General features: G+C 41.7%; 1 protein-coding gene across 17 annotated transcripts in view; it reads left to right on the forward strand.

Moving 5' to 3' along the window:
• Positions 1 to 17,716, forward strand: part of ANO10 (anoctamin 10) — a 224,833-nt gene that overhangs the window by 31,902 nt on the left and 175,215 nt on the right. For all 17 annotated transcript variants that reach the window (XR_003971714.1, XM_032594618.1, XM_030329337.1 and 14 more), the window contains exons 5-7: positions 13,250 to 13,369; positions 14,462 to 15,031; positions 16,642 to 16,697. Coding sequence is in view for 16 of the 17 variants with exons in the window: in XM_032594618.1 (XP_032450509.1) it covers positions 13,250 to 13,369; positions 14,462 to 15,031; positions 16,642 to 16,697 (746 nt within the window). In the remaining variant the exon portion in view is untranslated. The remainder of the gene's footprint in view (positions 1 to 13,249; positions 13,370 to 14,461; positions 15,032 to 16,641; positions 16,698 to 17,716) is intronic.

Consider the following 17,716-nt stretch of genomic DNA (forward strand, 5'->3'; position numbering starts at 1 on the left):
CATCTTGGTTCTAGCATTTTTATTTTGGCCTGACTAGTTTTAGGTCTTTTACCTCTGCGGTAAAGGACTCCCTGGTGTCTTCTGTGCTTTTCTCAAGTCCAGCTGGTATCCTTACGGTGGTGGTTTTAAATTCTGGTCCAGGTTTATTACTTATATCTGATTTGAGTAGATCCCTGGCTGTGACCTCTTCTAATTCTTTCTTTTGGGACAAATTCCCCCATCTGGGCATTTTGTCTAGGTCTCTGTTTTCTGTGTTTGAGGAAAGCCTGTTATGTTTCCTGCTCCGGAGAGTAATGGCTGGATATCAAAGAAGTCATATACTGCCCAGGGTTTGGCACTTCAGGAGGTGTTTCTGGTGTATGCTGTGTGTACGCTACTGTTGTTTTTTGGCTGTTCTTTGCCTCAGGTCAGTTCTCTGCAGCGGGGAGTGTTTGGACCTTGTCCACTGTGTGTGAGTTTTAATTAGGTGTGTTTTGGTCTACTTCTTAAAAGAAGCTAGATGCCATTTCCCTGAGAGCTGAAGTTTTGCAGCACTTCATGGTCAGTAGATTTGGTGCATGCAGGTGATTTGTGGCGGTCTTGTAGTGGAGGGGCCTGTTGCCGCTCTGACTCTCAGGCACTCTCGCCCTAGTTCAGAAGCACCTTCAGAGCTCAGGGGGTGGGGCTTGGTGTGAGTGACTCGAGCCTCCAACGTGAGGACTGTGATTTTCGCTGAAGTCTGACTGTGCTGATGGGCAGGGATAAAAATGGCATCAGCCGGCTTTATTGTCCCTGGAGAGGGGAATTCACACTTACTGCTGTTCAGGAAGCCCTCACAGGGGAGCAAACAATCTCCTCTCGTTTGTCCCAGGCTTTCCTCAGATCCCTGCCTTCAGCTGGTCTGTTTCTGAGCCGTCTGCCCACCCGGCGATGCAGTGCTCCTATCTCAGGTGTGCTGACTGGGTTTCACAATTTCAGATTTTAGGGATTCTACCTGTGCCGATCTTCTAGGGGAGGGTCTTGCCATGCTTTGGCTGGTGCTGGTTTGTCACAGAAGGGCAGTTGCTCAACTGTCCAGGGGCTTGAAGTTTATGCTAAAGCCAGCAAAGAGCCCGCATCCAGGTTAGCTACCCTCAGCAGGTGCCTCTGCCCCTATGCTAATGGAAGCTCCCGGCTCTTTTGTCCCCGGAGAGGCAATGCTACCTCTCCCAAATGCACTCCAAGAAGAGCTGTCTCTCCCAGCGCAACCCAGGAGAATGCACTGTCCATTCCCAGGCCTCTGCCCTCCTCCATAGGAGACCTCTAGGCCTGCCCGGCTCCACCTTGGCACAGACTTCTGAAACTTCAGACTTTGAGCTCCACTGCTTGCAAAAACTTGCAATAATCAGCCCCTCTTGTTTTCCTTGACAGGGTTTTTCTTGTTCAGTGCCCTGCGTTTTGTTTTCTCTCTCTCTCTCTCCCCCCTCCTCTCTCCCTGATCTGGACTCTCTTTGCTCTGCGGCACCTGTGATTCTTTTCTCCCCCAGATCATGTCCCTGCACCTCCTACCTTCTAGGATGTGGTCTCTTTCCTTCCTGTAGTTACGCAGTTTGTTTTCTCAGTCCTCAGATGTATTTCCTGGGTATTGAGTCCTCAGATGCAATTTGATATTTATCTAGATGTTTTCAAGGAATGAGGGTAGCATTGGGTCCTCTCGTACTCTGCCACCTTAACTCCTCCCCCCACTGTATTTTCATGCCTGAGTAACATTCATTTGTCTGTATGTTTATGTAGTAGGTCTTCTTTATCCATTCACCTGTCGATGGACATTTGGGTTTATTCCTTATTTTGACCATTGTAAATAATGCTATATTGAACAAAGAAGTGCAGATATCTTTGAATTAGTGTTTTCCTTTTCATCAGGTAACTACCCAGAAATGGGATTATTGGATTGTATGAAATTGCTATTTCAATTTTTTGAGGAACGTCCATACTGTTTTCCATAGTGGCTGTACCAATTTCCATTTCCATTAGCAGTGCAGTAGGGTTCCTTTTTTACTACCTCCTCACCAATACTTGTTATTTCTTGTCTTTCTGATACTAGCTAATCTGACACACGTGAAGCTATACATCATGGTGGTTTTCATTTGCATTTCCCTGGTGATTAGTGATATTGAGCATTTTGTCATGTGTCCGTTGGCCACCTGTCTATCTTATTGGGAAAAAAGTTCAGTTCTCTGACCATGTTTTTTTAATTTTTTAATTTTAATTTTTTTATTATTTATTTTATTTTTTTAATTTTATTTTTTATTTTTTAAAATTTACATCCTAATTAGTTAGCATATGGTGCAACAATGATTTCAGGAGTAGATTCCTTAGTTCCCCTTACCCATTTAGCCCATCCCCCTCCACAACCCCTCCCGTAACGCTCAGTTTGTTCTCCATATTTATGAGTCTCTTCTGTTTTGTCCCCCTCCCTGTTTTTATATTATTTTTGTTTCTCTTCCCTTATGTTCATCTGTTTTGTCTCTTAAAGTCTTCATATGAGTGAGGTCATATGATTTTTGTCTTTCTCTGACTAATTTCACTTAGCATGATACCCTCCAGTTGCATCCACGTAGTTGCAATTGGCAAGATTCCATTCTTTTTGATTGCCGAGTAATACTCCATTGTGTATATATACCACATTTTCCTTACCCATTCATCCATTGATGGACATTTGGGCTCTTTCCATACTTTGGCTATTGTGGATAGTGCTGCTATAAACATGGGGTGCATGTATCCCTTCAAAACAGCACACCTGTATCCCATGGATAAATGCCTAGTAGTGCAATTGCTGGGTCGTAGGGTAGTTCTATTTTTAGTTTTTTGAGGAACCTCCATACTGTTTCCAGAGTGGCTCTAGCAGCTTGCGTTGCCACCAACAGTGCAAAAGAGATCGTCTTTCTCCGCATCCTCGCCAACATCTGTTGTTGCCTGAGTTGTTAATGTTAGCCATTCTGACAGGTGTAAGGTGGTATCTCATTGTGGTTTTGATTTGTATTTCCCAGATGATGAGTGATGTTGAGTATTTTTTCATGTATCAGTTGGCCATCTGGATGTCTTCTTTGGAGAAGTGTCTATGATGTCTTTTGCCCATTTCTTCACTGGATTATTTGTTTTTTGGATGTTGAGTTTGATAACTTCTTTGTAGATTTTGGATACTAGCCCTTTATCTGCTATGTCATTTGGAAATATCTTCTCCCATTCTGTCTGTTGCCTTTTAGTTTTGCTGATTGTTTTCTTCACTGTGCAGAAGCTTTTTATTCTGATGAGGTCCCAGTAGTTCCTTTTTGCTTTTGTTTCCCTTGGGTCCGGAGACGTGTTGAGTACCAAGTTGCTGCAGGCAAGATAAAAGAGGTTTTTACCTGCTTTCTCCTCAAGGATTTTGATGGTCTTGCATTGAGGTCTTTCATCCATATTGAGTTTATTTTTGTGTATGGTGTAAGAAAGTGGTCCAGGTTCATTCTTCTGCATGTCATCGTCCAGTTTTCCCAGCACCACTTGCTGAAGAGACTGTCTTTATTCCATTGGATATTCTTTCCTGCTTTGTCAAAGATTAGTTGGCCATACGTTTGTGGGTCCATTTCTGGGTTCTCTATTCTGTTCTGTTGATCTGAGTGTCTGTTTTTGTGCCAGTACCATACTGTCTTGATGGTTACAGCGTTGTAGTATAGCTTGAAGTCTGGGATTGTGATGCCTCCTGCTTTGGTTTTCTTTTTCAAGATTGCTTTGGCTCTTCGGGGTCTTTTCTGGTTCCATACAAATTTTAGGATTATTTGTTCTAGCTCTGTGAAGAATAGCTGGTATTATTTTTGATAGGGATTGCATTGAATATGTAGATTGCTTTGGGTAGTATCGACATTTTAACAATATTTGTTCTTCCTATCCAGGAGCATGGAATCTTTCTCCATTTTTTTGTGTCTTCTTCAGTTTCTTTCATAAGCTTTCTATAGTTTTCAGCATATAGATTTTTCATCTCTTTGGTTAGATTTATTCCTAGGTATTTTATGGTTTTTTTTGTGCAACTGTAAATGGGATCGATTCCTTGATTTCTCTTTCTGTTGCTTCATTGTTGGTGTATAGGAATGTAACCGATTTGTGTGCATTGATTTTATATCCTGCAACTTTGCTGAATTCATGAATCAATTCCAGCAGTTTTTTGGTGGAATCTTTAGGGTTTTCCATATTCAGTGTCATGTCATCTGCGAAGAGTGAAAGTTTGACCTCCTCCTGGCCGATTTGGATGCCTTCTATTTCTTTGTGTTGTCTGATTGCAGAGGCTAAGATTGAATGACAGTGGCGAGAGTGGACATCCCTGTCTTGTTCCTGACCTTAGGGGGAAGGCTCTCTCTGACCATGTTTTAATCAGATTGTTTGTTTTTTGTTATTGTTGTGTAGTATGAGTTCCCTATATATTTTGGATATTAACCTACTATCAGATATATCATTTGCAAATATCTTCTTTCATTCAGTAGGTTGCCTTTTCATTTTCTTTATGGTTTCCTTTGCATAGCAAAGGTTTTTAGCTTGATGGAGACCCAATGGTTTGTTTTTGCTTTTGTTGCTCTTGCCTGAGGAGACAGAACCAAAAAAATAGTGCTGAGACCAGTGTCCAGGAGTCTACTGCCTGTGTTTTTTTGTTTGTTTTTGTTGTTGTTGTTATTGTTGTTGTTTTTTAAGGAGTTGTATGGTTTCAGGTCTTACATTTGAATTTTTAATCCATTTTGAATTTATTTCTGTATATGGTGTCAGTAATTGATCTTTTTTCATTCTTTTGCATGTAGCTGTAGTTTTCCCAGCACCATTTTTTGAAGAGATTGTCTTTTCCCCATTTGTGTATTCTTGCCTCCTTTGGCAAAGATTAATTGAGCATATCTACATGGGTTCATTTCTGGCTCTCTGTTCTGTTCCATAGATCTATATGCCTTTTTCTGTGTGTGCCATTACCATACTGTTCTGATCACTGTATCTTTGTAGTGTAGTTTGAAATCTGGAAACATGATACCTCCAGATTTATTCTTCTTTCTCAAGATGGCTTTGGTTATTCAGGGTCTTTTGTTGTTCCATACAGATTTTAGAGTTATTTATTCTAATTCTGTGAAAAATGCCATTGGTATTTTGATAGGGATTGCATTGAGTTTGTAGATTGCTTTGGTTAATACGAACATTTTAACAATATTAATTCTTCTAATCCATGAACACGGTATGTCTTTTCATTTATTTTTATCTCCAATTTCTTCCATCAATGACTCAAAGTTTTCAAGAGTATAGGTCTTTCACCTCATTAGTTAAATTAATCCTATTTATTTTATTCTTTCTGATGCAGTTTTATTTATTTATTTTTTTTTAATTTTTTTTCAACGTTTTTATTTATTTTTGGGACAGACAGAGACAGAGCATGAACGGGGGAGGGGCAGAGAGAGAGGGAGACACAGAATCGGAAACAGGCTCCAGGCTCCGAGCCATCAACCCAGAGCCTGACGCGGGGCTCGAACTCACAGACCGTGAGATCGTGACCTGGCTGAAGTCGGACGCTTAACCGACTGCGCCACCCAGGCGCCCCTCTGATGCAGTTTTAAATGGAATTGTTTTCTTAATTTCTTCCTATAATATTTTACTATTAGTATATAGAAACATGTAGATTTCTGTATATTAATTATACATTATTCAACTTTACTGAATTCATTTAATCTAATTTTTGTGGATTCTTTAGGTTTTTCTATATATAATATGTTATCTGCAAATAGTGACAGTTTTACTTCCTCCTTATCAATTTGAATGCCTTTTATTCCTTTTTGCTCTCTGATTATTGCAGCAAGAACTTCCAGTACTATATTGAATAAAAGTGGTGAAGGGTGGACATCCTTTTCTTATTCCTAATCTTGAGTGTGATATTCTCTGTGTTTTTTTGTCATATGTGGCTTTTATTACATTGAGGTATGTTCTCACTATACACATTTGGTTGAGAGTTTTTACCATAAATGGATGTAAAATTTTGTCAAATACTTTTTCTGCATCTATTGAGATAATCATTTGATTTTTATCCTTCATTTTGTGAATGTGTGAATTTTGTGTGAATTGATTTGAGGACATTGAACCATCCTTGCATCCCTGAAATAAATTCCATTTGATTATGGTGTGTGATCCTTTTAATGTATTATTGAATTTGTTTTTCATTTTGTTAAGGACTTTTGCATCCTGGCCTGATACTGGCCTGTGATACTGGCTTGTGATTTTCTTTTTTTGTTGTATATTTGTCTGGTTTTGGTATCAGGGTAATTCTGGTCTCATAGACTTAATTTGGAAATGTTCCTTTCTCTTTAACTTTTTGGAATAGTTTGAGACGGATTGATACTAACTTTTCTTTAGCTTTTTTTAGTGTCTATTTATTTTTCAGAAAGAGGGTGGGGGAGGGGCAGAGAGCAAGGAAGACAGAATCCCAAGTAGGCTTCAGGCTCTGAGCTATCAGCACAGAGCCAGATGCGGGGTTTGAACTCATTAACCACGAGATCATGACCTGAGCCAAAGTCAGATGTTTAAATGACTGAGCCACTCAGGTGCCCTGATACCAACTTTTCCTTAAATGTTTGGTAGGATTTACCTGTGAAATTGGTTCTGGACTTTTGTTTGTTGGAAGTTTTTTGATTACTGATTCAGTTTCATTACTAGTAATCAGTCTGTTTAGATTTCCTCTTTCTTCCTATTTGTCTTCTGTGAAGATTGGATGTTTCCAGGAGTTTATCAATTTCTTCTAGCATGTAACTCTTGGTAGTAGTTTCTTAAAATCCTTTGTAATTTATATGGTTACTCTTTTCTTCTTTTCTTTCTTTCCTTCTTTCTTTCTTTCTTTCTTTCTTTCTTTCTTTCTTTCTTTCTTTCTTTCTTTCTTTCTTTCTCCCCCCTCCTCCTCCTCTTCCTTCTCCTCCTCCTTCTTCTTCTCCTCCTTCTTCTTTGATGAATCTGGTTTATCAATTTTATTCATCTTTTTAAGGAACCAGCTACTAGTTTCATTGATCTTTACTATTGTTTTATAAGTCTTCATTTTATTTATTTCCACTTTGATCTTTATTATTTCCTTCCTTCCATTAACTTTGGGCTTTGTTCTTCCAGTTTATTTAGGTGTAAGGTTAGATTGTTTATTTGAGATTTTTTTGGTTTCTTGAGGTAGGCCTCTACTGCTACGAACTTCACTCTTACAACTGCCTTTGCTGAGTCTCATTGATTTTGGAATGTAGTGCTTCCATTTTTATTTGTCTCAAGGTATTTTTTTTATTTCCTCATTGATTTCATTGGTTGCTTATTGTAGTTGATTTATGGTTTTATACCACTGTGTTCAGAAAAGATGTTTCGTAAGATTTCAACCTTCAATTTATTGAAACTTGTTTTTGCTCTACTATGTGATTTATCTTGTTAAATGTTCCATGTGAATGTCAAAAGAATGTGTATTCTGCTGGTTTGGGATGGAAATTTTTGTATGTATCTGTTAAGTCCATCTGGTTTAATGTGTCATTAAACCATCTGTGTGTGTGTGTGTGTGTGTGTGTGTGTGTGTGTGTGTTTGGTTTTGTTTTTTATTGATTTTCTCCCTGTATGATCTATTTGTTGATGTAAGTGGGGCATTAAAGTCCCCTATTCTTATTGTATTATTGTCAGTTTTTACCTTTTAGTCTGTTTGTATTTGCTTTATATATTTAAGTGCTTTCATGTAGGGTGCATTGATATTTACAATTGTTATATCCTCTTGTTGGATTGAGTTTTTCAATTATTATGTAATTCTTTGTCTATTACAGCCTTTCATTTACAGTCTATTTTGTCTAATAGAAATATTGCTACCCTGGCTTTCTTTTCATTTTTATTTTCATGGAATACCTTTTTTCATCACTTCACATTTAGTCTGTATGTGTCTTTAGGTCTGAAGCGAGTCTCTTTTAGACAGCATATAGATGGGTCTTGTTTATTTACCTGTTCAGTCACCCTTTATCTTTTGAATGAAATAACACTTGGAACACTTAGCCCATTTCTATTTAAGTTACTGATTTGTACTTATTGCCATTTTGTTAATTGTTTTTGGTTGTTTTTTTTGTTCTTCTGTGTTCCTTCTTTTCCTCCTGTCCCTTGTGATTTGATGACTTTCTTTAGTGTTGTGTTTGAATTCCTTATTACAGGTTTTTGTTTGTGATTACTATGAGGTTCACATATAATACTCTATGTGTATAGCAGTCTGTATTAAGTTGATGGTTGCTTGAGTTTGAACGCTTTCTAAAAGCACTACATTTTTACTCTCCCTCTCCCTGTTTTATGTTTTTGACATCATATTTTGCATCTTTTTATCTTGTGTATCTCTTAACTGTCATAGATATCATTCACTTCACTACTTTTGTCTTTTAACCGTCATACTCTCTTTGTAAGCAGTTAATCTCCCGCGGCTGGCATATGCTTGCTGTTACAGTTAGATTTTTTTCTTTCAAAATTTTCTTCTAGTTAGGGCCTTTTCTACTTAAATCCCTTTAACATTTCCTGTAAAGCTGGTTTAGTGGTGAACTCTTTTGTCTGGGAAACTCTTTATCTCTATCTACTTCAGTCCTGAATGATAACCTTGCTGGGGAGTGTTTCTCTTTGTGGGTTTTTTCCCCTTCAGCACTTTGAATATGTTGTGCCACTCCCTTCTGACCTCCAAATTTGGTGAAAAATCAACTGATCGTATTACGGGTGTTCCCATGTTCTTAACTAGTTGCATATCTCCTGTTGCTTTTCATATTTTCTCTTTAATTTTTGATTTTTAATTATTTTGTGTCTTGGTATGGACCTCTTTGGGTTCATCTTGTTTGGGGCTCTTTCCTTTTTGGACATGGATATATTTTCTTGTTGAGGTTAGGGACGTTTTCAGTTGTAACTACTTCAAATAAGATTTCTGCCCCTTTCTCTTTCTCTTTTCTTTCTGGGACCTCTGTAATGCAATTGTTATTACCCTTGATCTCTTAAGGTCCTGAAGGTCTCTTAAACCGTCTTCAGTTTTTGAAATTCTTTTTTCTTTTTGCCATTCAGCTAGGGTCATTTCCATTACCCTGTTTTCCAGATCACTGATCCAGTTTTCTGCATCTTCTAATCTGCTGTTGATTCTCTCTAGTGTATTTTTCAACTCCGTTATTATATTCTTTGTCTGTGGTTCCCTTTTTATCTTTTTTTTTTTTTTAATCTTTTGAAGTTCTTCCTGTGTTCATCCATTCTTCACCTGAGTTTAATGAGCATCTTCGTGACCATTACTTTGAACTCTTTATCGGGTAGATGGTTTATCTCTTTTTCACCGAGTTTTCTGAGGTTTTGTCATATTCCTCGGTCTTCCCATCTTGCCTGTCTACGTTTGCTTGTGTGTATTAGGTAGATCAGCCACGTCTGTTCTTGAGCGAGAGGCCTTCTGTAGAAGGTGTACTGTGGGGCCCAAAAGTGCATTCTCCCGCTGGTCACCAGAATCCGGAGCTCCAGTGGTGTCCTTTGTGTGTTTCCTTCTGTTCTGGCTGAGCTGCAACTGTTGTGGGCCCATGGTGGGTGGGAGCCCCTTTAGGGGAATGACAATGAAGGTGGAGGTGACCTGGTGAGTGTGATAAGGTGGGAGCCACTTTGGGGGCTGCCTGCCAGGGAGGGGAGGGTTAAGTGGGGCAGGTCTGCAGGGGAATATGAGGGTGGGGCTAACAGTGCTAGCAAGGTAGAGGAGAATCAGAACTGTTTCTTGGGGCGCCTGGATGGCTTAGTGGGTTAAGCATCTGATTCTTGATTTCGGTTCGGGTCACGATCTCACTGTTGGTGGGTTCCCTCTCCGAATCGGGCTCTGCATTGACAGTGCAGAGCCTGCTTGGGATTTTCTGTCGCCCTTTCTCTCTGCCCCTCCTGGGCTTATGCTTTCTCTCTCTCTCAAAAATAAATCAATAAACTTTAAAAAAATAAAAGAACTGTTTCTCACCAGTACTAGGCACCTGCCACTGCTTCCGTTCGTGGAGGGAATTCCTGCAGTTTCCTGCACGTCTGGCACATGCCCTAAAGTTAGTCAGTAGATCTCCTTCACGTATGGCCCAGATGCTTCTCAAACTGTCGCCTCTGCGCTGGGTCTTGGAGTGGGCAGGTGCGTGGGTCTTTTAAGAGTGGAGTCTCGGTTTCTTATCGCCCTCTGGCTCTCGTGGGATTAAACCCTGCTGATTTTCAAAGCCAGACATTTGGGGGGCCCGTCCTCGCAGTGCGGGTCCCCAGTGCAAGTTTGCCCCATGGAGGGCTTGAACCCCTCGCTCCTCAGGGAGGACCCCGCTACGTGTGATATCCCTCCCACTTGTGGGGTGCCATGCTGGGGTGTGGGTCCTGATCACACCATTTCTCTGCCCCTCCCATGCTCCTTGACGTGACCCTCTGTGGCTATGGAGGGTCGGTGCCGCTGGTCTTCCGGCCATTCTCAGAGAGTTGTTGTGCATGTAGTTGTAGCCTCGGAGTGTCTGGACGAGGTGAGCTCAGCATCCTCCGGTCTGCCATCTTGATCCTCGCAGAAGCAGGAGTCTCTTTCTTTAAATAGGCCTGCACAGCATCATATTTTCCTTTGAAGGTAAGGGTCATTTTAATTACGTTCTTAGCTGACAAGAGAAAGTTAAAGGATTAAAAGAAAAGCCTCTATTTTTAGAAGCTGAAATTGGAACCATGCTTTTGGCATTGATGGCAAAGAGGAGCCTGGTAATTTAGGACATGAGGCTTTCTATTCTCTCTGGGTCCTTCAGTTCGCGGTCCTATTTTTAGAAGTAGCTGGTTTTTATGCCTGCCTCGAGAGTCATCTGTAGTGGAATGCAGTCGGTTTTTTAAAAAGAACTTAGAAATAGCAAATTAGTTTAGATGTTGTCAGTTCACAGTTGAATAACTTGATATAGCAATTGGAAAGCATAATCCTGGAAGAAAGAATAAGGTACAGCTGTGCATCCTCAAATAAGAGAGAAGAATCAGAACCGTTGTGGGTGACTGATTTCCATGTGAGCTGAAGAAAAATCCTCTGAGACACTTCAGAATAAAAATATTAAGAAATGGGTTTGATGGCACCAGTGGCTAATATAAATTAAACCATGTACCTTTCCCCCCTTATTAATGTGTCTGTGCATGTTTTGAGTGTATACCTTTCTTAGTCATTAAGGATTTCATCACAACCCTAGCTTTTTAAGACTTTTTTTGATAACTTATGTCTGAGATATAATAGTAACAATCATCTATCAAGAATTTTTCTTCCAGACCCAGACTTTTCCCAATTTTGGCATCACATCTCTCCTATTTAGCATTCTTTGCTCATTTCTTTTTTTTTTTTAATTTTTTTTGATGTTTTATTTATTTTTAAGACAGAGAGAGACAGAGCATGAGTGGGGATGGGGCAGAGAGAGAGGGAGACACAGAATCTGAAGCAGGCTCCAGGCTCTGAGCTGTCAGCACAGAGCCCGACGCGGGGCTCAAACTCACGAACTGTGAGATCATGACCTGGGCTGAAGTCGGACGCTCAACTGACTGAGCCACCTGGGCGCCCCTCTTTGCTCATTTCTAAGAAATTAGCTTTACTTTTAAATTACTCTGAAGATTTTATGATAGGACGTCTGTCTTGAGAATACTCTCTCTCTTTGTTATATGTAGTATTTCAACATGAAACACAACATGTTCCCACCCCCCCTGCTGCAGACATTCTTTTGCCCTCCTCTTTGAGGGACCTGTTGCCTAATAAGCCCGTCACTTGTCTTTGGTGAGGAGGTAGATGGGAGATACGGGAGACAGCCCTTGCGAGAGGTGAGCTGGTAAACCTCGGAGAACTCCAAGCTTCTCAGTAGATGCAAACCGCAAAGCATGTTCTCTTTATGCAAACTCCGACTTAGCACCAGCTATATTCTTTGTTAGAGATTGTACCAGCAGCTTGTGAGCGAAGTACTCTATCTCCCCACATATGGCACAAGGCGTTGCCTCAGAGTTCCCCCTGCCTGCCGAGCACACTTCCTGTTAAGACCCGAACGCCCACCCACCCGGTGAATCACTCTAAGTATATGGATGAGAGAATGCCCTGCTTTCGTTGATTATCACCAGGGGATATTGTCTTTGGTTCAATTCACTTGCCTCTTTCCACTATGTGTGCGAGTGGATAAAATCATACCAGATGACTGGCTGCTGAAAGTATGATTTTATTTGATTTTGACATTTGCTGTTTGTAAACGTAAGCCCTTGTTATCAGATTAGAAAGGATGAAAATGATCCTGCAGATACTCAGTATCAACAAGAATGAAAGGAACTGAACATTGTCTTACCTTCACTTTGGTGGGAGGGACAGATTGGTAAAGTCTTTCTAGGGGCGGTTTTATAGTAGATGTTTAAATTTAAAATACGTGTGCTCTTGGACCCAACGGTTCTACTTCTAAATGTATATGAGAAAATAGTGGGCAGGTGGGAAAAGATACGTGTATAACAATTTTATTTTATTTTATTTATTTTTTCTTTTTTTTTTATTTATTTTTTTTTGGGACAGAGAGAGAGACAGAGCATGAACGGGGGAGGGGCAGAGAGAGAGGGAGACACAGAATCGGAAACAGGCTCCAGGCTCTGAGCCATCAGCCCAGAGCCTGACGCGGGGCTCGAACTCACAGACCGCGAGATCGTGACCTGGCTGAAGTCGGACGCTTAACCGACTGCGCCACCCAGGCGCCCCTTAACTTTTATAATAGCAAAGGGAAAAGGAAGGGAAACAAGTATTTTTCAACAGAGGATTAAATTATAGCACTTCATACAAGGGAATATTATGATGCCATTAAAAAGGACATTTCACGTTTGCAGGTATTGGCATTGAAAACCATTTATCATACACTGCTGGATGAGAAAAGGTTACAGAACACTGGTGTAGCATGATCCGACTTTTGTTTTTATAATGTGCATTTATGGGTGTGTGTTTTAAAGTCTGATATTGCATGAAATTGCTATTTACGCTCGTTATTTTTTGTGGGAGGAAGAGAATAACTGGTGTCTCTCAGTTCTAATTTGTACATTTCTGTATGGTTTTACATTTTACATAAACTTGTATTGCTTCCATAGTCAGAATAGCCAAGATATTTACATGGTGAAGAACAAAGGAATATCTGCCTTCAGAGTAGTGTAGCACTGCGTCCTTCCTGGGCTGTCTTCACAGCATTTGAAAAAGTATATCATGCCATGAGCAATCTCAGATCCGCTTTATGTAGCTTGGCACCATTTGCCTTCACAGTGAGAAGATTGCTCACCTCTGGCATCGTGATTCAGGTGTTCCCGCTGCATGATAACGAAGCCTTGAAGAAACTGGAGGACACCTGGTACACTCGCTTTACTCTCAAGTATCAGCCCATAGGTACGTGTGGAGGGAGGTCATGTGATTTGGCGCCTGGGGCCATGAGCACCCTTTCCCCTCCCCCCTCCATTGTTGGGATATCCTTTAACCTGACTCAGATTAGAGGGGGCCCTGTCATACTGACTCTTTTAACGTGTTCCTGCCTTAGTTAGGAGAATAAGGATAGGGCAGAAGAGCTTATCCCAGTGTTCTCTGACCCACCTCCATAGGCCGATCTGACACGTTACCTTAAAAAAAAACAAAAAACGTTTTAACGGCATGGAATTAACCAAGACGTAATAGCCCCGTTACTGCACCACCCCAGCCCCTGCATCCCACCCTGGGCCCAGTGCTGGGTGCTTTCGCAAGCCCGGCACTCACTCGAGTAGATACAGCCGGCAAAGGATGATAGTGTTTGCGACCGCTTTTGAGTTAGCTTGTGTGGCGTTCACAGAATATTAACAGTGATGTTGCTTGTCCCTTCTTTTGCCCAGTGCTTATCTGAAGGTAATAGATACGTGAGTTCCCATGGCTGTTCTAGAAGTTAATGTGTAGAATATTGTTCTGCGCTTTTGAATAACTTTTTTGCAGTGTGCTGAAAAATTTGCCATGATACATTGATGAAAATTTATAGTTTTGGATAGTGGGAGCAGACACTGTGGATGGGAAGGCTTCTTTGAAAAGAACATCTACAACTGTGATATTGAAGTGGGAGTAAGATGGGGAGCATAAATTTAAACCCCCAAATTAAAATGGTTCATTGGCTACGGCTGGATTTAAACTAGGACCTTGGAGATTTGGGACAAGCCCCGAGGTGGGTTTTCCTTTGGGAAGAAGGCATCCATCAGCTAGGGAAGCAAAGGGAAGACAGTCCCAGGGTGCCTAGCAGAGCAGCCACCGCAGCTGTGGCCTGGGCTGTGAGCTGGGGAAAGCGTCAGGCTTGCGGTCCAGACCAGCGCGGTCTTTGTGGTGCACGGAAGACGGGTTGACCATCACGCACTGATTGGGAGACGAGGGTATGAAATGATCCCCACGTACCTAAAAAAACAAATGGTGAAAGTCGTTGGTAGTCTGTACTTAAGTTTTTTTTTTTTTTTTTCCTTTTTATTGTAGACCATATTCGTGGCTACTTCGGGGAAACAATTGCTCTTTACTTTGGATTTTTGGAATATTTCACTGTTGCCTTAATCCCCATGGCGGTCATTGGGTTACCTTACTACTTATTTGTGTGGGAAGACTATGACAAGTACGTGATCTTCGCCTCCTTCAACCTCATCTGGTCCACAGTGATCCTGGAAGTGTGGAAGCGTGGCTGTGCCAATATGACCTACAGGTGGGGGACACTTGTCATGAAGAGACAGTTTGAGGAGCCCCGGCCAGGATTCCATGGGGTCCTGGGTACCAATCCCGTCACCGGCAGGAAGGAACCTCTGTACCCCAGCTACAAGAGGCAGTTGCGCATTTACCTGGTCTCTCTGCCGTTTGTGTGCCTCTGCCTCTATTTCTCTCTGTATGTCATGATGATTTACTTTGACATGGAGGCCTGGGCCTTGAGTCTGCACGAGAATAGTGGATCCGAGTGGACCAGTGTCCTGTTGTATGTGCCCAGCATCATCTATGCCATTGTGATTGAGATCATGAACCGCCTCTATCGATACGCTGCTGAGTTTCTAACTTCGTGGGGTAAGACTTGATGCTTGTATTTATGCCTTGTTTGCCTATCAGAAACGTTGCTTGCCTCATAGGATTCCTATCACTGCTACCTGGCAAAGCAGGGAGGTGTGGCTCTGGGTGCACTCTCGAGACTGGGGGCGGGGTTCGTCAGTTTTGTGGGCTCTGTGTCTCTCAGCTCCTGGTTGTCGTGGCACTCACTTAGTGTTAGTCACTGCACTCCAGGTGCCCGGCTGGCTCTTCATCCGTGGTGTCTCATTTTCACCTCCTCGGGACGCCATGAAATGGAGGTTTGTTTATCTTCAGGGATAAAGACACAGAGAGTTAGCAAGATTCAGACAAATTGTAGAGCCAGGCTAAACCCAGACTCTGTGTCCAAAACCTGTGATCCCAATGCCATAATTTGGTATTTTCCGTTGAGGATAAAGTAGATTGAATTACCTTCAGATACTTTGGCCCAATGAACAACGTTCATAGGACCGAGGGTTGCCATTGGCCTGCGTGTAGCGGGTGCCCTTGTATGTATCTGTGTAGAAGGAAGTGGTCATGGTTTGAAAATGCTGTGGATAGGCCATTTGCTCTGGAGTTACTCACTCAAACAAGTAAATATGCAGTGCGACTTCCTATGAAGAAGTCTATGCCTTAATTTCATGGACCATAAAGGTGTTGTAAATTATTTTTGTCAGTCTTTTAGCAACTATTATCCATGGAGTCCTTTCCATGTGCTGTTACTGGACTAAGGTTTTGTATTATTTATTGTCCCGACAGTGACCCTGGGAGAAGCGGGTATCCGCCTTGTTTTTGTAGCGAGGAGGCTGAGTATCGGGAGGCTCAGTGACTTGCCAAGGACAGACAGTGGCTGAATAGCTGAGTTGGGGTTCCAGTACAGGCGAGCCTCACACCGCCTCTCTGCAGGGTGACACTTCTCTTCAGGAGCGTCTTTGCCCTGCTGTCTGGGGGCCAGGACTGTGTCTCCTTTCCGTAGCTCAGGAGGGAATTTTGAGTTGCTCTTTAAGTGAATCCTTGTAGGGCACACGGACAGACACTTTATCGCCCTCTTCAGAGGTTGCGGTCAGTTTCACCGTGGCCACTTGTTCGGGGTCTTTTTCTGGGTGGCTGTCTGTGGGATCGTTTGCCAAGACCTCCCATGATTCTTTGTTGCAGTAATACTTTAAGAAGAATTCCAGGGGCACCTGGGTGGCTCAGTGGGTTAAGCACCTGACTCTTGATGTTGGCTCAGGCCGTGATCTTACAGTTTGTGGGTTCAAGCCCCGTGTCAGGCTCCGCGCTCGTGGTGTAGAGCCTGCTTGGGATTCTTTCTCTCTCCACCCCTCCCCCACTCTCTCGTTTCTCTCTCAAAAATAAATAAATAAACATTTTAAAAAAAAATTTCAGAACACAGTGCTCTTGTAGTACTGTGGAAAATGTGTCCTAATCTTCGTTTCTTCCTGTGCGATGTTCTTGAGGATAAGTGGCAGCCGTGATTGACAGTCTGGCACATTTACTCGCCGAGGCTCCGTTGCCTGATGTCTCTGCCTCAGCACATCTGCCTTTACCCCATGACAGCCCACCATACCGCTTTCTTATCTGAGAGAAATTTCCTCTCCTGTTTCCTTTTGTAGAGAATCACAGATTGGAATCTGCCTACCAGAATCATCTAATTCTGAAAGTTTTAGTGGTGAGTAGAGTTTTTATGTACAAATCCATTTGAATTATGAAGCTTATGTATACTGGTTAATACTTAGAAATATAAATATGAAAACTGGTTTCTAATTTAAGATATCAGATGGTTAATATATTTTGTATAGGTAGGCAGGATTAAGTGTGCTTACATATATGTTGAATGCTCTTACTACAAATGTGCACGTGGTGTAAGACTTCAAGTATAGAAATTAGTAGGGTAGCCAATTTCTAGTTATTTAAAAAACTATTTAAGCACATTACAGACATGTTTCTTTTTCCTTTTAGTGACTTCTTTGCTTCACTATTTGACAATTCTCTCAGTTGCCCACAGTCTGTTTAGTGATGGACCATTAACTTTTTTTCTTTTTTTTTTTTTTTATTTTTTGAAAGAAATTTCTAAAGTCTAATAGGTTCCCAGCATGTTTTGGTGGGTGGGAGGGAGGAAATGGAGAGAAGGCGTAGTGTAACCTGCTTGCTGTTTGTGTAAAAGCTCACACATTTTGCCCTTTTCCCACTATTATTATAAAAAAGAAGTACCAGCTTGGTAGCACTTGATTTATCAGGAGCTTACCGCAGCCATTGGTAGCATGACTGAGGATCGAGAAAGCCGTAGAAAGAGTCCTCTGACCTCTCGACTGGACCACAGTCCGTGTATCTTACTCCCAAGAAAGGGTTCCGGAGAAAAGAGTTTCTGTTCCAGCCAAGAAATCATTGTCAGAAGCTTGTTATCTGGTTGTTCAGGCCTTAAGAGATCACAAAGCCCTGACAGGAAGGTGCTTAGGTTTATGGGAGTAGGTCTGATTATAGAGGCAAGTGTGGCAAGTAAAATACAGCATTTTTTATAAATAGGTAATGCAAAACAAACAGTTTTAGCAGTTTGGGCTTTAGAAAAGGGGCAAGCAGCCATGCATCTCTAAAAAGTCTTTGAAGGCCTCATTCTAGCACTGAGAGATGCTTGACGTGCAGAATGCTGGTGCCGCCTGGCGTCTCTCCGTGGGGCCCGGTGGGCCAGGC

This window comes from Lynx canadensis, chromosome C2, assembly GCF_007474595.2.
Source record: "Lynx canadensis isolate LIC74 chromosome C2, mLynCan4.pri.v2, whole genome shotgun sequence".
Lineage (NCBI taxonomy): Eukaryota > Metazoa > Chordata > Mammalia > Carnivora > Felidae > Lynx > Lynx canadensis.